Source organism: Cydia splendana, chromosome 12 (genome assembly GCF_910591565.1).
Source record: "Cydia splendana chromosome 12, ilCydSple1.2, whole genome shotgun sequence".
Lineage (NCBI taxonomy): Eukaryota > Metazoa > Arthropoda > Insecta > Lepidoptera > Tortricidae > Cydia > Cydia splendana.
In genome coordinates, this window is record NC_085971.1 from 10,510,289 (window position 1) to 10,534,239 (window position 23,951).

The following is a 23,951-nucleotide window of genomic DNA, read 5'->3' on the forward strand; positions in this document are numbered from 1 at the left end:
TAATAGGTATGGTTATTGTTATTCACAATATGATCGTCAATATCGACAGCTTGCTACACAATTACAATTCTAAATACAGATAGGGTGACACATTCATGCAGTGCAACTCTGAAATAGAAAAACCGGCCAAGTGCGAGTCGGACTAGCGTTTCAAGGGTTCCGTACATTAAGTCCGACTCACGCTTGACTGCACATTTCTAATAGATTTTCCTGTCATCTATAGGTAAAGAACTATTTTGTGTATTTTTTTCAAAATTTTAGACCCAGTAGTTTCGGAAATAAAGGGGGGGAAGGTAATTTTTTAGCTATTTTCTTAAATAACTTCTAACCTATGTATTTAAAAATTATAAAAAAAATATATTTGAAATTTTCAAAATGAGCTCTTTCATTTGATGTATGACATAATAGTTTGAAAAACTTTATTTTTTAACTTTCTCATTTACCCCCCAAAAGTGGCCCCCATGTTTAAAATTCATTTGTTTACGTTACATGCCCATCTTTGGGTCACTAATTTACATATGTGTACCAAATTTCAACTTAATTGGTCTAGTAGTTTCCGAGAAAATAGGCTGTGACAGACGGACAGACAGACAGACGCACGAGTGATCCTATAAGGGTTCCGTTTTTTCCTTTTGAGGTACGGAACCATAAAAACTATTAAGATTACATGCAAATGATCCGACGCCTAGTACCATATGCAGGTCAATATAGATAGTATTAAATAATACTTTGGTATGGTATACCTATTATTTTTATGGATATAAATAAATACTAACTTTACAAAATGAGTTGTGTAGGTAATATTATTGGCACCGCCTTCAAACAATATAATATGCATGATAATTATCATTTGTTTACCGTATTTATTATTCTTAGAACTCTTGTGAAAAATGTAGAGATGCAACGGATAGTTGTTTGGCCGGATACCGGATACCGGATATTCGGCCTGACCATCGGCCGAATATCCGGTATCCGGCCGCCGAATATTCGGCCAGCGGAACTATACCTACATTTCGGTTTTTCAGGTGCGCATTCTGCTGGTTTGACCTGTTTTCTAGTGAACGTTCGCGTGGCCATATTTCTAGGTTAGAAATGAGTGCACGTGCAAGTGCAGTGGAATGTTTAAAAACTTGTTTTAAAATAATAAACAAGTACGATTATGACCATGTCTGTTTCTGAAATCCAATTTGTTTACTCCGAAATCAAGCAATGTTACTATCCGGTATCCGGCCGGATAATATGTCACTATCCGGTATCCGGCCGGATAGTCAAATAATGGCCGGATAGGCCGGATACCGGATAGTAACCGGATATCCGGTGCATCTCTAGAAAAATGAGTCATTTTCGTCGTCGACATGAGACAATTTTACGTTTTTGCTCAATATAATGAATGAAGGTACATATTTACTTTTTACATAATTATGTAAAAGCTTCTCGGGACATTTTATCTAACAAATCTGTTTTTACGTTTAACAGTAGGTATTTAAAACACAACTATCAACAAAAAAATCCTTGAAAAACACAATATGTATGTAAATTATGTATAAGCGTTTTGTTATAAAAATATAAATTCTATTAATTTCCATTGAATTTCCGCATTAGACCAAAAAACATTTTTAAGTAGCCTAATATTCAAATAACCAACACATTTTATGAGGGTTACCGTCGCTATATAATGTGATTAACAATAACAATCTTGTAAACAATCCTAAAAGTGGCTACTTAGCCACTTTTAGGATTACACTACACAGCCACTTGGCTGTAATGATAATCGGGCTTCACCTATAGGTACGCGTCTCGTCTGCTCCCTTGTGGAGGCTAGGCTCACTCGACTCGCGCTAACAGACTTTCCATTTGTCGAGATTAAACGCCCTTCACTCGACTTACGCGGGTAGTCCGGTGGCCGGCTGCATGAAACAAACCTCATCAAAAAATAGAATATACCTACCCTGTAGAGGTACCTGACATTTAGTAGCTTCCAACGCACTTGGTCGGCCTAGGCTTAACCTGGCAGATTTTGTACAAATGGCTAAAACGTTGGACAAAAATTCATCAAAAAAAACCTCATCGAAAAATAGAATGAAACTTGTATGGTAGGATACCTGACCTTGAGGACAGTAAAAAAAAATTGGTCGGCCTCACCTTAGCCTGGCAGTTTTTGCAGTCCGACCAGATTTATTGGGTCACGTGAGAGCTACAATTTACCTCATCGAAAAATAGAATGAAACAAACGGATTATAATAGCTAAAATAAGCCTGTTGACGTATGTCTTGGTCGGCCTCACCTTAACCTGGCAGTTTTTGCAGTCCGACCAAATTTATAAAAAAATCATCAAATTTTTTTTATCAAAAAATCGTATGAAACTGGTATGGTACGATGGCTGCCTTTGAGGACAGTAAAAAAAAAGTGGTCGGCCAAATCCTGTGTTGGCAGGTTCCTGTGCCCGACCAATTTTGTGGTACCACGTGAGAGCTACAATTTTACCTCATCGAAAAATAGAATGAAACAAACGGATTATAATAGCTAAAATAAGCCTGTTGACGTATGTCTTGGTCGGCCTCACCTTAACCTGGCAGTTTTTGCAGTCCGACCAAATTTATAAAAAAAACATCAAAAAAATTTTATCGAAAAATCGTATGAAACTTGTATGGTACGATAGCTGCCTTTGAGGACAGTAAAAAAAGTGGTCGGCCAAATCCTGTGTTGGCAGGTTCCTGTGTCCGACCAATTTTGTGGTACCACGTGAGAGCTACAATTTTACCTCATCGAAAAATAGAATGAAACAAACGGATTATAATAGCTAAAATAAACCTGATGACGTATGGCTTGGTCGGCCTCACCGTAGCCTGGCAGTTTTTGCAGTCCGACCAAATTTGTGGTACCACGTGAGAGCTACAATTTACCTCATCGAAAATAGGATGAAAAAAAAACGGAATATAATAGCTAAAATAAACCTGTTGACGTATGGCTTGTTACGGACGGCTTTCATAAATTCAATGTGGCAGTGTGCGGCAGAATCCACTTGCATCAAATTTGATGCAACACATTGTGGCTGGACATTAAGAGATGAAATGTATAAGATCAAATGGTTTGAAGGACACATTACGCCTTTGCGAGTCCAAGAAATAACAATAGATAAGTCGGAGTCTGGGGAAAGTTCGTCAGACTTCGACTCCGAAGATGATTATGATTAACAGTAATTATTAACAAAAAAAGGGTTATTCCCACTAGTTACCACCAAGTTCTTATCAGTGGTAACTACTGGGAATTATTTTCCCACCTTTTACCACTGGTAACTACTGGGAAAAAAAATTCCTAGTAGTTACCCCCAACTCGGTTTGGGTGGTACCTACTGGGAATTTTTATTCCCAGTAGTTACCACTGGTAAAAGGTGGGAATTTCTTTTCTACAAACCGAGCTTCGAAGGAGAAATGCTACAGTTGATGGAAAAAAGGCTGATTTGATGCAAAGATAATCACTTAATATATGTGAGGTTATCTTGTGTATTTTACCGTTTATTACAATTTTGGAAGGCTCACGTGCAGTTTTTCCTCTTATATTACAAGTGTTCGATTGAAAACTAAGCTTTGGTGTATACCTGGATCACCTGAATGTACAAGAAGGCGTTTCATATACGCCCGCCCATCAGATAGGTACACAAAGTCATGATGCGTATGGAATACATCATGTGTGGCCAAGCCATTATGCCCTAAATTATGTACTACTTCGTTAAAACTTAGCTTACCTGAGTATTTATTTACTGTTTCCAAAATATTTATCTTCCTTAAAATGCAGCCTACACAAACGGTCTTTGTCATTTGCCTTAGTTTTTGGTACTCAAAGCTTTTTCTCACCGATTTATGCATATCGGGTCCTTGGGAAAAAAGGGAGATCCTATAGGTATATTTCCACAATTTGTCGCACACTATTGCAGTATTGTGGAGAAAAAAAAACATACAACCGAATTGATAACCTCCTCCTTTGGGATTTGGAAGTCGGTTAAAAAAGGAGAATGTTTACAATTTATTGGAAACAATGTATGTGATTTGACAGTGACAGCAACTTCACTATGGAGGCGCCACCTGGCGTGATAAAATGTCAGTTATGCCTCCTCATTCTATCTGTAGTGGAAAAGTAGGATATACGATTCAAAACTTGTCAAAAATCGATGAAAACCTTTTTATTTTTGACATCTGTGAGACATCATCTCAACGTAAGTGTTACTCTGAAACCACGTCAGTAGTTAGAAAACGTTATTTAGATATTAGATAGATTTATGAATAAAATTTGAACTGAATGATTTCATTTTTTTTAAAGCCCTCTAAGACCTCCATGGACTCATTTACTTATGACTTTTTTCAGTTAGCATTATTAAGTTAAGTTCAAGCTGCGAAGAAACCATATTTTCAATATAGAAATTATTATTCTTTACAAATGTGGTCGGACTGCAAAAACTGCCTGGCTAAGGTGAGGCCGACCAAGACATACGTCAACAGGCTTATTTTAGCTATTATAATCCGTTTGTTTCATTCTATTTTTCGATGAGGTAAATTGTAGCTCTCACGTGGTACCACAAAATTGGTCGGACACAGGAACCTGCCAACACAGGATTTGGCCGACCACTTTTTTTTTACTGTCCTCAAAGGCAGCTATTGTACTATACAAGTTTCATACGATTTTGCGATAAAAAATTTTTGATGATTTTTGTATAAATTTGGTCGGACTGCAAAAACTGCCAGGTTAAGGTGAGGCCGACCAAGACATACGTCAACAGGCTTATTTTAGCTATTATAATCCGTTTGTTTCATTCTATTTTTCGATGAGGTAAATTGTAGCTCTCACGTGGTACCACAAAATTGGTCGGACACAGGAACCTGCCAACACAGGATTTGGCCAACCACTTTTTTTTTACTGTCCTCAAAGGCAGCTATCGTACCATACAAGTTTCATACGATACTTCGATAAAAAAAATTTGATGTTTTTTTTTAAAATTTGGTCGGACTGCAAAAACTGCCAGGTTAAGGTGAGGCCGACCAAGACATACGCCAACAGGCTTATTTTAGCTATTATAATCGTTTGTTTCATTCTATTTTTCGATGAGGTAAAATTGTAGCTCTCACGTGGTACCACAAAATTGGTCGGACACAGGAACCTGCCAACACAGGATTTGGCCGACCACTTTTTTTATACTGTCCTCAAAGGCAGCCATCGTACCATACCAGTTTCATACGATTTTTCGATAAAAAAATTTTGATGTTTTTTTTATAAATTTGGTCGGACTGCAAAATCTGCCAGGTTAAGGTGAGGCCGACCAAGACATACGTCAACAGGCTTATTTTAGCTATTATAATCCGTTTGTTTCATTCTATTTTTCGATGAGGTAAATTGTAGCTCTCACGTGGTACCACAAAATTGGTCGGACACAGGAACCTGCCAACACAGGATTTGGCCGACCACTTTTTTTTTACTGTCCTCAAAGGCAGCTATTGTACCATACAAGTTTCATACGATTTTGCGATAAAAAATTTTTGATGATTTTTGTATAAATTTGGTCGGACTGCAAAAACTGCCAGGTTAAGGTGAGGCCGACCAAGACATACGTCAACAGGCTTATTTTAGCTATTATAATCCGTTTGTTTCATTCTATTTTTCGATGAGGTAAATTGTAGCTCTCACGTGGTACCACAAAATTGGTCGGACACAGGAACCTGCCAACACAGGATTTGGCCAACCACTTTTTTTTTACTGTCCTCAAAGGCAGCTATCGTACCATACAAGTTTCATACGATACTTCGATAAAAAAAATTTGATGTTTTTTTTTTAAATTTGGTCGGACTGCAAAAACTGCCAGGTTAAGGTGAGGCCGACCAAGACATACGCCAACAGGCTTATTTTAGCTATTATAATCGTTTGTTTCATTCTATTTTTCGATGAGGTAAAATTGTAGCTCTCACGTGGTACCACAAAATTGGTCGGACACAGGAACCTGCCAACACAGGATTTGGCCGACCACTTTTTTTATACTGTCCTCAAAGGCAGCCATCGTACCATACCAGTTTCATACGATTTTTCGATAAAAAAATTTTGATGTTTTTTTTATAAATTTGGTCGGACTGCAAAATCTGCCAGGTTAAGGTGAGGCCGACCAAGACATACGTCAACAGGCTTATTTTAGCTATTATAATCCGTTTGTTTCATTCTATTTTTCGATGAGGTAAATTGTAGCTCTCACGTGACCCAATAAATCTGGTCGGACTGCAAAAACTGCCAGGCTAAGGTGAGGCCGACCACTTTTTTTTTACTGTCCTCAAGGTCAGGTATACTACCATACAAGTTTCATTCAATTTTTCGATGAGGTTTTTTTTGATGAATTTTTGTCCAACGTTTTTGCCATTTGTACAAAATCTGCCAGGTTAAGCCTAGGCCGACCAAGTGCGTTGGAAGCTACTAAATGTCAGGTACCTCTACAGGGTAGGTATATTCTATTTTTTGATGAGGTTTGTTTCATGCAGCCGGCCACCGGACTAGGGGGTTTATTAAATAACGCCACACTTATGTTTTAGTTCGCGCTGGATAGTCTAACCTGTTACTCGTGTAAGTATATTGAGTTTACGTCTAGTTACCTAAAATATTAGATCTTTAAAAATAACGGGGGTCTTAAAAATAGTTTTGGATATAGTACTTCCTACTTAGTAAATATTTTCTTTAAGGATATATGGACGGACAATTACGGATACGGAACCCAACATGGCCCGACCTCTTGGCCGGGTTTTTTACTTATACGCTGTACATGTATAATTTAGGTAGGTATACTTACTTATACAAAATTCATACTTGCTAAGTAATCTAAGTATGTTGCCGTTCGGATCTATCAGTTCAATTTAATAACTTAGTTTGATTGCCTAAAACGGTGTTAATGAGATAAGTTACTGATAGCTGAATTTCAAAGTTTAGTTTCGTATGTTCACGATTTCCAATTGCCGCAGTTATCCGTGATACTTCTAATTAATCTTTCAATCAAATGTATAGGCACTCATACAAGTACCAGACTTGCGAAGCGATCGATATGTGTTGGTATTAATATAACAAGACAAGAAAAACATAATAATCAATGTTATCGAATCTTCAAAATTATTCTGCAAACAGGAGAATTCTGAAAATTGTTGGGAACTACAAACATTTAAATATTTTGATTTAATTACGTAGGTAATTAATGATTTGTCATTTTATGTATATAATTTGTAAAAAAAATATTGGTGTAACTACAAACTCTAGTTCTAGTTTAATAATGATTTTTATTTTTATTTTAGGAATTTATTAAAATTATATTATTAGTAATCTAACTACAATATCCCTTTGGTAACGCTATCACTAGTTTTTCTAGAGTCGACTGATGTGTAACCCCCTTCATAATAAAACATTAAGTACAGGCCTGAATTTCTTAATATCTGTTTTATCCCTTTCTTACAAATACGTACCTAAGCCAATATGACAGATTAAGACGAGCGATCAGTAGCTAATTGAGGGTTGTGGTACGTTTATGAATTATGAATAACGCCATAACCCATAACCCCCCAAACCAAAAGTGAAACTTGTACCTATGGGATTTTCTTAATTAGACAACGTGTCCTTAAGAATTTTTAAGCTATCTGAACGTCTTCAACGTCTCTAATTCAACTTATGAGCTACTCTTATTAATCAATTTACAATTAAAGCATAAAGGTTAAATTCAAAACCGTAGAAGGTACACAGATAAAAAAGATATCTTAATTCAAAACGAAAAACTCTCTTGCGCACGGTTGCTTAAAGAAAATAATAAATTGCTTAGTCCAATAAATATGTCTTGAATTAAAACCATAATCATTTTTTAAAGGAGAATAAAAATTGTTTAGTTTTATGTTTACACATTTTTAAAGCTAATTTTAGTGATTTGATTTAAGATATTAATTATTCGCCGCAATAAAAAAAAGTCTTGGCACGAGATATTGCACGCTCTTAAAAAACGGTTTTAGCTTAAGTAACTCTTCATCAAACCAAAAATATTACCCAATTCCAAAGAAGAAGCACCAAAATTTTCCTTTGAGACTTTTAAGTTTTTAGGCAAGAGCGATTAATTCTTGGTTTGATGTTTTCAACCTACAGTCAAGAGCCAAAGCTATTTCAAAGAAGAAGCACCAAAATTTTGCTTTGAGACTTTTAAGTTTTTAGACAAGAGCGATAAATTCTTGGTTTGATGTTTTCAACCTACGGTCAAGAACCAAAGCTAATTTCAAAGAAGAAGCACAATTTTTTTTCTTTGACAAGAGCGATAAATTTTTGGTTTGATATTTTCAAACCAAAGCTATTTCAAAGAAGAAGCACCAAAATTTTGCTTTGAGAGTTTGGTTTATTTGCAAGAAGTTAATTTTAGTTGTCAAATTGCCTGCTAGATGTCCGTGTGTTGAAAATCCTAGTTCGCGGTGTTAAGATTTTTCCGAGAAACATGACGTCTGGCCGGTACTAAATATTGTTAAGCTTTTACAACAATTGTACCTCTATTGAATTTATTACATTATTGTATAGTCAATAAGAGGGCTTTTCTATTAGTTTAGTTTAGTTTCGAACAAGTTTCGAACAACAAACATTACATCTTCAACTAATCACGAGAATCATGTTGGTTTCAGAAAATTAATTCTTTTTACAAGTTATACTAAATTTTGTGCTAAGAAATTTCAGCTCTGGATATAAATAATATAATATTTTACATTGAGTAACGTATTCTTGAACCAATGCTTTTTCTTGTTTTTATGGAGAAATATAATTCTCAATTCAATTATGAGTATCTTTAGCCCCAAGAAACAAAGTTTCTTGGCACAAGTTCTTTAAGTATTGCACTAAGACACTTAGGTTCAATTCAAAAACTACAATACATAAAACAAAACGCAAACGCTCTTGGTGAGAATATTGAGCTTTTTTAAAAAAAAACTTTTTGTAGCTCGGATAGAGAATTGATATTTTTGGCTTAAATAATAAACGTTGAAACATTTTATATCTTGACGCAAGAATTTTATTGTTTCCTTATTTAGGAAACACAAAATATCTTGACTCAAGAGTATTTACTTGGCTGGAGAACTATTTTTTTTCTGTGTAACATCAGACGTCCGTAATTAAAATACTTTGTCCAAGTCATATTCGTAATTCAATTACTTACATAGATCTTATTGCCTTAATGATGATTATTATCAGCAGAGAAGGAGATAGTTGCATATTGGATCCTCTTTTCAATTGGCGGACGACGGAAAACCAGGGTTGACTCGGTGGCGGTCGAGGTCGGCGGCAGGATGCCGTGCAGCGCCTGCGCTTGGCGATCGACGGGTATCGTAACTGTCATAAACAATATCATTGAAAGCTAAGTACCTGCAACTTGTCCTCGTCTACTTTAGACTCGGCTTGGTTGAGCGCATCCTCCTTGGTGTGGCTGGCGGCGGACGCGGCGGGCGCGCGCGCGGGCGCCTCGGCCGTGGACGCGGCCGGGGGCGGAACACCATGCAACGCGTGCGCATTGGCGATTGGCAGCGGCTCGTCCTAGAACAAACAAATTTATACATATTTAAGTTATAACCAAATATAAATACTTAATTAATACTAACCATAATCTTTGAATATTTACACAATGACGCACGTTGCGCTAGTTGCAAAAATTAACGCTGCATGAAGATTTTCATTAAAAAACTGTATTCTATCACAAAATAGTGATGTATATTTTTGTATATATCGGTAAGTAGATAAATAATCAGGAGGATGTATGGCTGATTCCAGCAAGGAGATGAAGACTGAAAGACTAATATTTTTCATAGGTTAACAAACAAATTTAGTTAAGCTGTAAATAATACCTTCTGTTACTATAACAATAAAACGTTTTCAATGTAAACTTCTGTTATTTCATTGACAACATAAAAATTTCCAGCGCCGGTAACATACATTCCTGGAGTCACAGACAAAATGTTTATCTCGTCATTCTCGCCTCGTGTTTTCGTTTATTACATTCCTTTCGTTTAAGTATGTACTTAGGTAGTTCTTTTCTTCAAGGACATATCAGCATAAGTACATATAAATCTAAATTCTTTGATACCTAGTCAAAAAGAGACCGCATTTCATCCAAAAGATCTTTAAGAAATAAAATGCGTACCTACTCGTAGTACTCGTACCATGAATACCATGATAAGACAATTAAGACCTTGAGGTTGATATTTCATCTTGTTCGTACCAACAGAGTCCAAATCCAAATGTCGAAACAACTCACGCGAGTATCTTACTGCCAGTTTTTAACAGGTTTTGGCGCGATTACGGAGGGAATATTACGGAATCTGCTCATCTGAGTGGGAGCTTAATTAGAGCACCACCTAACAACTCGTTACTACATTGATTTATTCGATAACCTACTATTTTCAGACGATGCAATGTCAGATTTCACGTTTATCAGGTTTCTGATAAGGTAATCGAATTTAAACTGTCGTGAGTCATTAAATTTAAAATAATAAAACGGTTTAACTCACGTGTGATTGAAATAAATACCCCTGCCAACTTTCATTTTTCTAGTACCAGTACTAACGATTCACGAGCTAAGACGGACGGACAGACAGACAGACAGGGTGAAACCATAAAAATTGTATTTGAAATAAAAAGGTACCTTAATTACTTTAAATAAAACAGACACCTTGTCATACAAATACAATCATATAAACACTTTTTATGCAAACTGAACGCGACTAATACCTAACCCACGAATCCCACGATTGATTTACGAAACCACAACCAAGTTTTTCTCAAATACCTAATGAACCTTTGCCAACATTACAAAGCAAAAGCATTGGCCGCAAGCCCGTTCACTTTTAGCGCAATAAACATCAAAATGGTCGTCGTAAGATGGCCGTTACTTTTGCATGATAACCCGCAAGTAGGTACTTAAATAGTTATATACCTACCAACACATATTTTATGCAGTTGTAGTTAGGTACATAGAAGTGGCTCAATGCGCACAAATAAATATTTATCTGCCTGCATGGCTCGTTCTCACTGGTAATCACTGGAGCCAACAACGCAATCATGCAAAGCATTTAAAAAAACATCCATAGGAAAAGTGCAAGGTCGCGCGGCCTCGCCGGTTTCATCAATTATAAACTTTATTATTGTGATCGAAAAACAATGTGAAAAATCATATTGTCGTTGTGGGAACTCGGGGGACAAAGGATCCCACTGAGGATTTACGAACATCGACTATGCATGCTTCTTTCTGGCCGTCTCATTCCTTAATCCACCTGCTATCTTGACCTTCAGCAGTTTCGCACCAGTCCTTACAAAGGCGTCAAAGTCTCTCCGACGCCGACGCAATTTGCTGTCAAGGTCTATCATAAAACATTAAAAAAATACTTAAGTAACTTTCTGTTCGTAGAATGAGCTAAACAGTGTGAAAATGAAGTGACGAACGTTGACGGGGACGCAGCCGAGCGCGACACCGCAACCGAACCGATAGAAAACAGCGATTACGTTGCTAGCACTATTGTCGCATTGTGCACTACGCCCACAACACTTTTACTGGATTTGCGAAACATTTAAGGCGTTTAGCTGCTGTCGTCTGCCTTGAGTTGCGTGATAACGAGGAAATTGCACCGTTGGAGAGAAACTTTACAGATACCATCTATGTTTTCTAGACGTAGGTAAACCAACAGTGCTTACCTCTGACCACCTACCAAAATCTTATATATGAACAGTCAGCTTCAAAAAATGTATACTATTAAAATACTCTGAATAATCTCAAATGGAATCAACCATTGTATCTGGGGGCACGGCAGTGCCCCCGCCAAGTCGAGCAAAACAAAGACGCACGGCCGTACCATCCTTTTCCCGAAGCGATTCAGGCGATTATACATATACAGGAATAAAATCTGAAGGTACTGCTGAAGGTAATGCTGTTATTATTATGTTTTTTTTTTGGGTCAATAAATCAACTTCCTGGAATAAAACTGATGTTGTTTATCAATGATGTTGAAAACATATTAGTTGGAGTCGTCTAATATTAAGTGTACTTATACCAAATATCTTAAAAACAAAAGGATTTTTCCTGCAGCTACTAGTTAGTACATTGGTCTTCAGAATAATTTTATTTTTACGCATCTAGAACCTATGTACAAGCACGCATATATAAAATTTACATAAACATACGCACACACACTCACACACACACACACACACACGCACACACACACACACACACACACACACACACACTCACACTTATGCTCTTGTTTTTTTAAACTTTATTAAAATTGTAGTCCTCCAATTTGTACCTTCAAATAATATAGAAAAAAAAAACCTTACCTATTAAGAACAAATTATTGTTAATATTAGTTTTATATACTTTATTTTCTTTCTATTTTTTTTTATTTTTAAGAAATATTAGTTTTAGTTTTAAGCCACAGTTATTGTTTTTATATAAATTCTGCTACCACCTACACCTAGGGAGAGCGGTGTCTCTTGACACAAGTGTCATGTACGCTTAAAAAGAAGCACCAGCCCAGTTATAATTACGTTTGTTTGTGCGAACCCAATAAATATTTTTTTTTATCATCATTCCAGCCTTCAGTCGCCCACTGCTGAGCATAGGCCTCTCTTCGTGTACGTCACTTATCCCGGTCCTGGGCTAGTCTCATCCAAAAGTGCCCTGCGATTTTGCGAATATCATCCACCCAACGAGCCAACGGACGCCAGGCGCTTCTTTCATCCGAAAGCGGCCACCAATCCGTCAACATTTTGGTCCACCTTTTGGTTTTGTTGTTTATAAAACATGTTTAATATCAGTGCATGAATCCTGCGATTCGTGTGCCACACACTAGACTCTTGTTTGCCACCTCAAAATTATGTTTTTGGCTCTGACCCTTGTCCGTAATGTAAAAACTACATTCGTCGATATCGTGGCATACTTTCAACGTCGTTCGTCTGTGTTCCTTAATTTTATTTAAATAGCAAACTGTACCTACCAACCAACTACCAACCCATTTCACGAACTAGAACCGAAAGTCAATGAAATCTGTTAGACTACCTAATAAATTGAAGAGATTTAACCACTCCAACCACAGCCACAGTTAAAAGTTGACGGCAATCAAGAAGAATTTCAAAGGTAGGTTACCGTAAAACGGGGTGAGTAGGTTTCGTGGGGAGAGGTGGGTTATGAATGGGGAGAGAAGGTTTGAGAGGGGGGTGAGAAGGGATTTTAAGGCTACTGCTACAAAAATAATGTATTCCAATTTAAAATGGAGCTATAGTAATACGCATAATAAAAAAAAATCGATCCAACAATGTTCCAAAATCACCTTTGTATGAAAACCCCTCTCACCCCAAATACGAGGCACTACGGGGTGAGGTGGGTTTTCCTCTTTATCGTCAAAGTTATGAAATGGAACTACCCAAAATAAAATAAAAACTAAAATACAAACCACCATTCAGTTTTCATATGTAAAAATAAAATGTTATCGAGGTTTGAATTTCAGTTTTGACCGTACTCACCCCATTTTACGGTATTGCCAAAGTTCGTAGAAATGGAGAAGTGTGGACCAAAGGAAAAATATAAAGGATAACTAAAGTCATACAACCAAATAGTTAAATAGGTTATAGCGACCTTTTTGAAATGATTACTTACAATCATTTGTACCTAACAAGCCTTAGGTACCAAGCTTCAATACAGAAGATACAAATGGGTGTTCAAAAATAGGTAGGTACCTAGGTATACTTATACTAAGCCATGTTCTACCTACTTGTTAATTATTAAAAAGAAATGTTTATCTCAATGTACCATTTTTATTTATTTCTCGGTGACTCTTTACTGTCGTCTTAATTGGCGACACAGTTAAAAACACCAACAAGAAACGCCATTTGCACACGGTCACAGAGCATGATTCTTCTATTTTTAATTACCTACAACGCACAAGTTTACGTGGTGTTCCGTGATCGTATCATTGCGGGCTACTCCATCATTTGACCAACGATTAGTGCTCGGAGCAAGTCATTAATTAGTCAGATGACTGCATCGCGATGGGACGTGGACGGATGTGACTGAAGATCATTGTAGTTGCGCGGGCGCGGAAAATCGACTGCTTCCGCTCGCAATCCTACCTACGAACGCTAATAATATCATGACACTCCAATTCGTACTTTGTTTTCGAAGGTGGAATTGTCAAATGCGATGTTTTTATACCTATATTCTAAACATGACAACCTTCATTGCTTGTGTACATTCAACTGAACAATCGATCGACCGTGAAAAATCTACGTATTGTTTACCTTTTTCGAATTTGCACCCAACCAATTCAGCCTAATATTTGATTCGTGGAGAATGCCTTGATGCCTAAATATTTTGCCATTAAGATTGAATAAGTACAGTCTGAAAGAGATCGGTCTTCACAGGTATTGGTGATGGTGATACCTCCTATTGTAAACCTTTGCTTACTTGTAATGTTGATGCTTTGTACCTATGTTTTATGTTGTCGGGATGAGATATGGCGTAAAGAGTATTTGATTTGATTTTATATGCATATACCTATACTCGATACGCATCGAATCTTACAGCATCAGCAGCTGTTCACGGTTAAACCAATTTAGGCCTTATTTTTGATTCGGTTTTATATTACACTTTACATATATAGGCGCCTCCCAATCATCTCAAGAAGAATTAATTATTTATTTGCTATAGTTAATAACTGCTATCACTTTTTTTAAGCCCTCTAAAGCCTCATTTAGACGGATCGGATGAATGAATCGCATGCAAGTGCTTGATCCGTCTAAATGGAGCTTAACTTTTCATTGAAATTCCCAATTATGCTGAAATTTACAGCCATCCAGTGTTCATTTCATAGCAAATACTACGCATTTGAAATTCACGATGGGTCAATCAAGGACTTCACGGTTGTCTAATGTTTATATACAATGTATTAATGTTATGGGTTTGCCACATTTAAAACTGTACCGTTCTTAGTGGTTTTAGTTACTGGTTTTAAGTACTTACAATATATTTTTGTAAGTACCTACTACGTAATAAAATCTTTGAATACTTAAAAATTGCTACAAAATGTTTGCAAACAGTTTGGTTTATCTGATCCTGAAACAGACTTGATACCTTTATAGGCAGAATTCCTCAAAATTGATTTAAAACCGCTTTTCCTTAACGTGACATTGACTTCAGGCGCCAAAATTTAACGAAAAGCAGTGGCATGACAATCGCTTTAGCCAGCCACTTAGCAATCTTAGCATGACAATAAGTGTGAGCGCTTACATCGTACTAGCCGACTTGCGAAACAATACATGAGGAAAAGAAAGTATGGCCACTCTTTTAAAATACGAAAACAATATTAATCTATGCACGGATAACTGTAACGACAGAGACACTTTATGCTAGTAAATGCGGGCCATAACTAGTTTTACAAAAGGCGTGAATGAGCACAGTTCTAGTTAGGTGAATAACTGTCCCTTGTAGGTGTTGTAGACAATCATTATATTATCCGCTTTTCAGAGAAATATAATGATAACAATCACTGAGAAGATATGTTATGACATGTTCTTCAGTTTGAATTCAATTTGCTATACAAATACTTACTTACAATAGGTAAAATGTTAACAATCCTCTTGACATCTTATAGTAGGCAGGTATTGTATTATGCGCTCCCTCGTTCGTCTCCTTTCAAATAAACGTATGTGATAAATATAGTTAAATAATTACACTTTCACGCGGAGTTTTACACGCAAGTGCTATATTCGAAATGCACAAGAAATTGTGTGCCGGAGACGAAGATGCATCCGCGATTGGCGACCTGGGTTCAATGGCCAGTCGGCGCAACTTTCGCTGCAATGTCGCCGGCATGAAGTCAGACATAATAATAACCCGTATCCATTAATCCCATAAAAGCTCATTAGTGGTTGACATGACCTTTGACTAACTTCACTTCACTGCACCCGGCACTGATGATGCAATCTTAGAAACAGGTATTGATACCTTTTACTCTGATGCACATTTAATATATGTCTACATACATAATGTTTGTCTTAAAGATAGTGCCGTGTTTGCAAGTTAACTAAGCGGAAATAAGTGGTTGCATATGTTTACTATTGAGCTATGACTATTTTGGATACCATAACTGGAAATGAAAGTAGTGTGATGCCCAAATTTTAAGTTTCGAAACTTAACATCTTTTGTCTGCCTCTATTCTCACGCGCAGTCATTCGCCTTGTTTGAGTGCAATCTAATAGTGACTTCGAATCGCTCGCCAGGAAAACGACAATGTTGGACAATTCACATACATTATGCAGACCCGGCGCATTTAAGGCAAAAACCTACTGCATATAGAACAGATAGAACTCTGCCTAGTCTGTATTAGATTTTGCAAATGTAAATAATGCCACTCTATTATCCTTAATGGTCGTGTATGTAGCGCTAATTTAAATAATTAACCTTTTATCGTTTTGCACCATCAATGGAGTTAAATCAAAAAACTATGTTTCGCATCGCATCTTTGCGTAATAACTACTCGAGAACATATTCAAGGTGAACTAGTCGCTGCTTCGTCGAATGGTGCTGCGAGTGAACATCTCCGTGTAGCAATCACAACGCTAGTTTAATGTATACCTTCTGGCATATACGACTGTGACAGACTCGCAAGTCGCAACTATTACATAATGACTCCGGCAAACATAACATTACCGGCATAAAAAAGAAATAATCCCTCGTACAATAATAAGACTCGTTGACACAGAACGAATCTCTGCAATGCCGTGAGTGGTCTGTGGATAATGCGATATGAGGCGTCCTAAAAAGCTCGTAAGCGGCGACTTTCAAGGCTGACGACTAAGCTAAACGAGATTGCTTGTCTGTGTTTGCCGGCACATCCCACTTTTGTGTACAAACACAATAAAGACGAGATGCACGAATTAGTCACGGTATATACCTAGTATTTTTTTATACAATCATGTGACTAGAAGCCGGAATTATTAGTCCTTCGACGTAAATGTCTTGCATCAACTGAAGTTATTTAAAATTTTACTTATTTTGCATTGCAAATGTATTTCTTTTACATTGTGCAGCAAATAACGATGTAACTTCAGGGTAAGTAGATTTTCAAAGCCCATTGAAAATATTTGTGTATACTTGTAGCAATACTTGCCACAATCTTAAGAATTATAACAAAAATCCAGTACCTAAATGGAAAAGTGGGTTTTAGAGAAGTTGTTATCCTTGAATGCTCTGGCTTTCTCGAGGTTTACGCTTATAGCACGGGATTTGTCAAAGAGGATCATCCCACATACATACACCTATTTTGGAGTTCGTAGCGTCCGTACGGGAATCTTTATCATCAGACACGACTTATGGCATGCAGGTGATACCACCCTTAGCCTAAAATAAGTACTCACCGCCACAAGAGCGTCATTTCCGTATGCTCTGCCTTCGAGGGCAAGTTCCTTGTCGAGCATGGCGTCTAGCTGCTCCAGCTGGTGGCAAGAGGCGCGGGCGGAGATCCAGCTCGAGGCCAGGATGAACGAGCCCAGGATGAAGGAGGCAGCCACCACCGTCAGCGCCGCGATCCTCGCGATCTGCACCGCCGACGACTGCCGCTGTCGGTATGCCTGTAACACACACAAATGTTAAACGCTATTCCATTTCTTTAACAAAACTACCTATCTGAGGGATAATCAAGAAATTAATTTTGTGGAAAAATTACTGTCTTGGGTGGGACTTGAACTCACGACCCCTGGATAAACTAGGACTAGGATCTAGGTAATTGAAATAGTGTAGTTCCCAGTTCCCCTAATAGTGTTCCATTTTTTACAGGAATGGGAAATTAGTGACCATATTTCTGTGTCACCCTAAATATTGTACGTATCATATACAAAATAATATTATCTTGAATTGGGCGGGGCTAGCATGATATCGTTTATTGCCGACATAAAAAGACGAACAGTTATGTCTATCAATGTATGCACGAAATATGAGTGGCACGAAGACGATAAACGTAATTAATTACTGCTATTTAGAAAGGTTGTTTTATTAACACATCTTTTAAGGGTTCCATAGTCAACTAGGAACACTTATAGTTTCGCCATTTCTGTTTGTGTCTGTTCGCGGTTTAGCTCTGTGTTAGCTAGTTATAGAAAGCTGAGACACGAGTATAAAGGATGACTCACGTCACGTTAGACCGGGCCGAGGCCGGGCCGGAGCTTCCGGCGCTTCGTTTTCTATGGAAAGCATCACGTGATCACCGATCATTCATAGAAAATGATATGTCGGACGCCTCGGCCCGGGCCCGGCCCGGTGTAGCGTGAGTCATCCTTTATAGTCATATAAGAAATTAATTACTATATTATAAAAAAAAAAACATTAAAACTAACTATGAATTAAAGATCTAAAAACTAAACTAAAATTAAAATAAACCTACTTAAAAATTAAACTATTACTTATAATATATATAAAAACTAAAATGAGTATAAAGTTCATATTTCGTGCTTCAACTTAAGTTTCTGAATGTAGTGCGAAAAGTGTTCGTCAACGTCAAGTTAATATACTTATTTATAATAAATATTTTCGGAAGCTCCGGCCCGGCACCGGCCTGGTCTAGCGTGAGTCATCCTTTACTTGGATTGGAACCATACGAGTATGTATGTTATAAGGGTCCTTTACAACAGCGGTCGGCAACAAGCGGCCCGCGAACCTCTCACTTGCGGCCCGCGAGCCTCCCTGGCTATTTTGTATGTAATATTGACAAACGGCAATGTCCGATAAAGTCATAAATATTAACAAAGTGCGGCCCGCGTCAACTTCGGTAACTACTATTTGGCCCTTGGCTGCTAAAAGGTTGCCGACCGCTGCTTTACAACATTAGGTAAGTACGTATTTAGTTTTCACTGCAATACACACAAACCCATTGCGTGTCCCACCCGCACATACTCACCGTCACTGATACATCATTTCATGCTATTTTCCTTACAACGTCCGTTGTGACACGATTCAATTTAAACCCTCGGTTAAGTTATGAAATACATACACATAATAATTATGTTAACTACGACTCTACGAATGTGCAATTTTAATCAAAGCCGATAAGCCGAAAGCCTAATGTAGATGAAAAATCATTAAATAACAATTTAATAAAAAAAACATTGTTTAAAATCGATTAGTTTTGGCTGTAGCAACACTTTCCGGTCGCTAACACTCAGTTCAACCAGCTTTGGCTTGGCTACGATTCGAAAATAAAGTGAAATAATTATCTATAATTCTTGTATGATTTAAAGATGACTAATTAGGTAGTTCCGTTGTACCACGATTATTTCGATTAATTAGTTCGGTAACTATTATCGATAACGTAAGTACAACAAAGCTTAAAAGCAAAAATATGAGGTAGGCGTATCACATCATCATCATCATCATTGGCCTGTACATACCTACCTACATCAATAAAATGATGGTTCAAACATAATCTTATAGTGTATTTACACAGGTATGTAGGTATCTAAGGCTCCTAATTATTTAAAAATATCTAGTACCTTCGTCTAGGTTGTACTGAGTTATCTCAAATAATTATACATAATTGCATTATTTATGTGGTAGACAAATACCTAGTAATAAAGTAAAAAGTACCTACTTTCTAGGAACAAAACGAATATTGATGTGGGTTTGTATTAGGTCGTAGGACCCGACCCGTAGTCGCTTTAATCAAAACATAAAAGTTCTAAGAGCTTACATAATAGTTCTATGTAAGCCATTCTCATTAAATTACGTTGAAAAACACGCTAAGTATTTCACTTTTCTTGAATACCCACGGAGCTCATCACAAAAGAACCAATTCGCACTTCGAACGCCATGAAGTTGTTTTAGCGGGGCAAAGTTAATGAAGTGACGGTTTACTAACAACTCCGAATCGGTTTCCACAGAATTGCAGTGTTACATAACTTGCGTAGGTACTGCAGGGACGAAGTCGCGCCGGCCCCGGGGGGGCAGAGGGGCCAGTGAAAGTACTTCCATGATTGCATTCGAGAAATCCATCAACATCTTTCGTGAGTGCAAACGCCGTCGATTTCGATCTTCATAATTTGCTCTGCTAAAGTGCCTCGCCGCTAGTGTGAAACAGTCATTTTAGTCATTTACTTGAATCAGTCGTTCAAAACAAAAAGATTTTGTATAATATATTATCATAAATGTGTTGTTTTGTAAATTAAAGAATTCATGTTAGGTCATGCGTTCAACCATACGTTCGCAGTTGTTCAACGGTTACGAAACTGTTTAACTTATATAAAACGTTAAGCTTACGTGCATTATTTCCTTACGATGTAGAAAACCAGTAACTTCTAATGAATTTCCGTATGGTTAAACAAAATAGGTACATTGATATTATGTATTATTATGGAAGCTCGTTAAATATTCTCATCTGTAAACAAATTAAAACATTACGAGTATCACCGTCACTCTTACACGGTAATTATTTTCATGACAATCAGCTATTTGTTTTTTACATAACTGGAATTTATTTTTAGCAAAGAGAAATCGCAAAATAATTGTTCATTGAATTGAATGACGAAAGAGAAATATTTATTGAGGTGAATTGAATCCACCACTGTGCATTTTATGCATGTTTAACTGGACTTTATATAGCCACGTCAAATTTAGCCGAATTTGGGCAATCTGCGGAAATAATTGGTGTAGTTTTGAAAATTGGTACAGATATACCTTGTGGTGTCCAGCGGGCTCAGCATGGTTCCATTTTTATCGACTATCACTATGCCCGTCACTTCCGCACTTACATACTTGTTAGAACGTGACAGGCATGGTGACAAATGATAAAAATGCGACCGTGCTACTAGGGCTGATAAACATAATACTGAGGGTGTAGGGGGGAGTTGAAGGTACCTTGCTCAAATCTCTAATATCTGTACGCGTATAGCATTATAATTACTTCGGACAAAAGTTTAAATAAATAAATAAAATTTCCTACAAATTTAGTTATGTTACAACGTATCAGCATTGCGATACAGCGAGGAAATGCCGCCAGCATCCTTGGTACAATGCCTCAAGGGCCTATTTTAGATTTAAGCTAGTTATTAATTTCGTTTAGTAGTACCACTGTATATATATTGTATGTAAATAAATGTTTTAAAAAGTTATGTTTATGAACAAGCTTTTATTAGGTCGACCTGTATGTAACTATTATGTAATGGAATCTAAGGTAACTAATTTAACCATCTTCCAAGGATCGTCATGAAAATTGGCAGCTGTATTTAGTTCTGATGACAATACAATAATATGGTACTGTCGAACTGATCTGATGATGGAGACAGGAGGTGGCCATTGGAACTCTGTGATGAAACAACGCAACCTAATTGTGTTAGGGGTTTTTAGAATTGTCTCGATGAGTATTAGTTGTCTGTCGTAAGAAAAGTACAGTCAGCCATAAAAGCTTGTGCCAAAAATGATTTTTTTGCCAAAAACTTATTTTTACTCTGCGATCAATACTTTAGGAGCTACAGGCTGTTAAAGTTAAATAAGAGATAAAAAATAGACGGGTTAAGAAAACGTAGTTTTTTCGTAATTAGTACCTTCAACCCCCATTCCCCCCACCCTTAGCACCCCCCCTACCCTCGAGGACTTTTAGTACCTATGTTATCTGAACACCACAAGTTATACCTGTACCAATTTTCAAAACTACACGAATTATTTCCGCAGATTTTTCTAATTTACTTAGGCTAATAAGATTTAAACACACACGCTCGGACAGGAAAATGAATATTATCAAACTGCTCGAATCGAAAACTAAATTAAGTAGGTAGATGTAGTAGAGACGCAAAACAACATCATCTCATTTTAATGCACGAAAAGACAAATCACTACCTATCGAGCATCGACTTACAAGCGTATTCAGATTTTAATAATTAGATCCATAACTGATCTAGATCTGATTGTGAAAAAACGAAGTCTCGACTGCATCATGAAGGGTTGCCTTGTTACAAATTAGTTAGCTGTTAATTGCCTTGCTGAAAGAGTGATAATGGGGAAGAGGTCAAAACAAAAAGGACCCTGACATCTGGAAGGTAGGTACCTACAACTACATAGAATTAAGGGATTAGGTAAAGGCCTTCAGGATTGTGGCGGAGATAGAAAATATATTTGATACAAAATATTAAAATAGGTGTTTATATTTGAACTGAAAAATGCAAACTAAAATAGCTGAGAAAGATAGCATTAAGAAGTTATCTACATGACAATATTATTACAGATTATTTTTTTAAATTTAAAAGGCTTGGCTTTCAAGGGGGCAAAGTTGTTGTTTACCCCTTCGTGCTAGTTGATAGGTACCCGACTAAGCGATAGATTCCAAAATTAAACCACGAGTGTAGTGAGTGGTCGAAAAGTAGTGAGCGCTGCGAGTGTTTCAAGGTACCACAAACTTTGCCACTGAGTGAAACGCATAATTTTTAACCACACCAATGCGAGAGTAACAGCCCGTTCACACAGGGTCTCCGTTTTACTGTTCCGTTTTATCGTATACGTTTTTTTTCATTGATGGCGTATGGAGTTGTATGAGCGACTTCACATATGACACAGTATTCAGTATACAGTAAAAAATGTCGGTCCGTTAAATTATGACATTCCGTTTTGTCATCGAAATACTGGATGAACGGAATACGTATCCGTCATGTATCCGTACGTTTTTACTGGATATAAACTGTGTGTGGGGTGCGGGGCGGGGGGAGCTCTTTAGTTAAATATATTGTTGTTGTTGGTGCTGTTGTTTGTGATGTTGTTTGTGCTGTTGTTGGTGCTGTAGTTTTTGTGTAGTAGTTTGTTTTCCAGAGGGAAAAGGAAATGAAGTTGTAGTTTTGCTAGAAAGAAAAGATCCGCATGCGAGCACTTCATTCCCGCAGCTCGGCCTTCGGCCTCGCGTGCTTGGGAACTCGTAGGGGACGCTTCGGGCCTTCGGCCCTACGCGGAGCTCGGCCTCCGGCCTTCGCAATCCCTCGACGCTTCGCTTATTAAAACACTTGGAGGGTTGATTTTGCTCCGGGGCTCAAGAGGGAAGTTGGAGCTTAAACACGGCCCAACAACTTCCCCATCTAGTGTGACGCTTCGGGCCTTCGGCCCTACGCGGAGCTCGGCCTTCGGCCTTCGCAATCCCTCGACGCTTCGCCGTCGGGCCTTCGGCCCGCCGGTTCCGCTTATCAAAACAGTTGACTTTGTAGAACGCTTGGAGGATCTGCATTCACGCAGCTCGGCCTTCGGCCTCGCGTTTTGGGAGTCGGGGTGGAGTGTCTGGGCCTTCGGCCCTCCGCCGGGGTCGGCCTTCGGCCTCCCGGCCTGAAGCTCGCCCTTCGGGCTCGCTTAACACACTTTTTGTATAGGATTTTGCATTGTTCGTCATTCCCGCAGCCCGAAGATTGATTGACACAATTGTTCTCCCAGAAGGAGGTTCGTGGGGTGTTTGACTTTGGTACGGTCGTATAGAGGGCGGCTTGGTGACCCCCAGAAACTTCCGACTTTTGGTCTACCGCTTCCGGTCAGAAAAATGTTGGACGGTCCGGCCAAACGGTCAGACCTAGGTGGGGGGGTGCTCGACCAAATGTCATAGAGGGACCCTGACAGTTTGGCCAATAACGCCGATTGTACCGTCTCCGCCGGCGATAGTACCAATACAACACGACAACGTCCATCCTGGTAGACTAGCGGTAGTATACTGCGAATTTACGTGTACCGTAATTACGGAGACTATGTGTGAACGGGCTCTCAGTTAATGCCGGATACGTTGAACGTTATACGTTGCCTATGTGTGAACAAAGCATATTTTTTTGTTGTATCCGTTAAAACGGGTACCGTAACTACGGAGACTCTGTGTGAACGGGCTGTAACGCTACGTCTTACGTAGGCGAACAACGCGCGAACGCGGCGC

General features: G+C 38.0%; 1 protein-coding gene across 1 annotated transcript in view; it reads right to left on the reverse strand.

The window, feature by feature from the left end:
* LOC134795527 (uncharacterized) overlaps positions 1 to 23,951 on the reverse strand; it is a 92,981-nt gene that overhangs the window by 57,337 nt on the left and 11,693 nt on the right. The window contains exons 2-3 of the mRNA XM_063767415.1: positions 17,434 to 17,646; positions 9,397 to 9,564 (exon numbers count right to left, since the gene is read on the reverse strand). Coding sequence (XP_063623485.1) covers positions 9,397 to 9,564; positions 17,434 to 17,646 — 381 coding nt within the window. The remainder of the gene's footprint in view (positions 1 to 9,396; positions 9,565 to 17,433; positions 17,647 to 23,951) is intronic.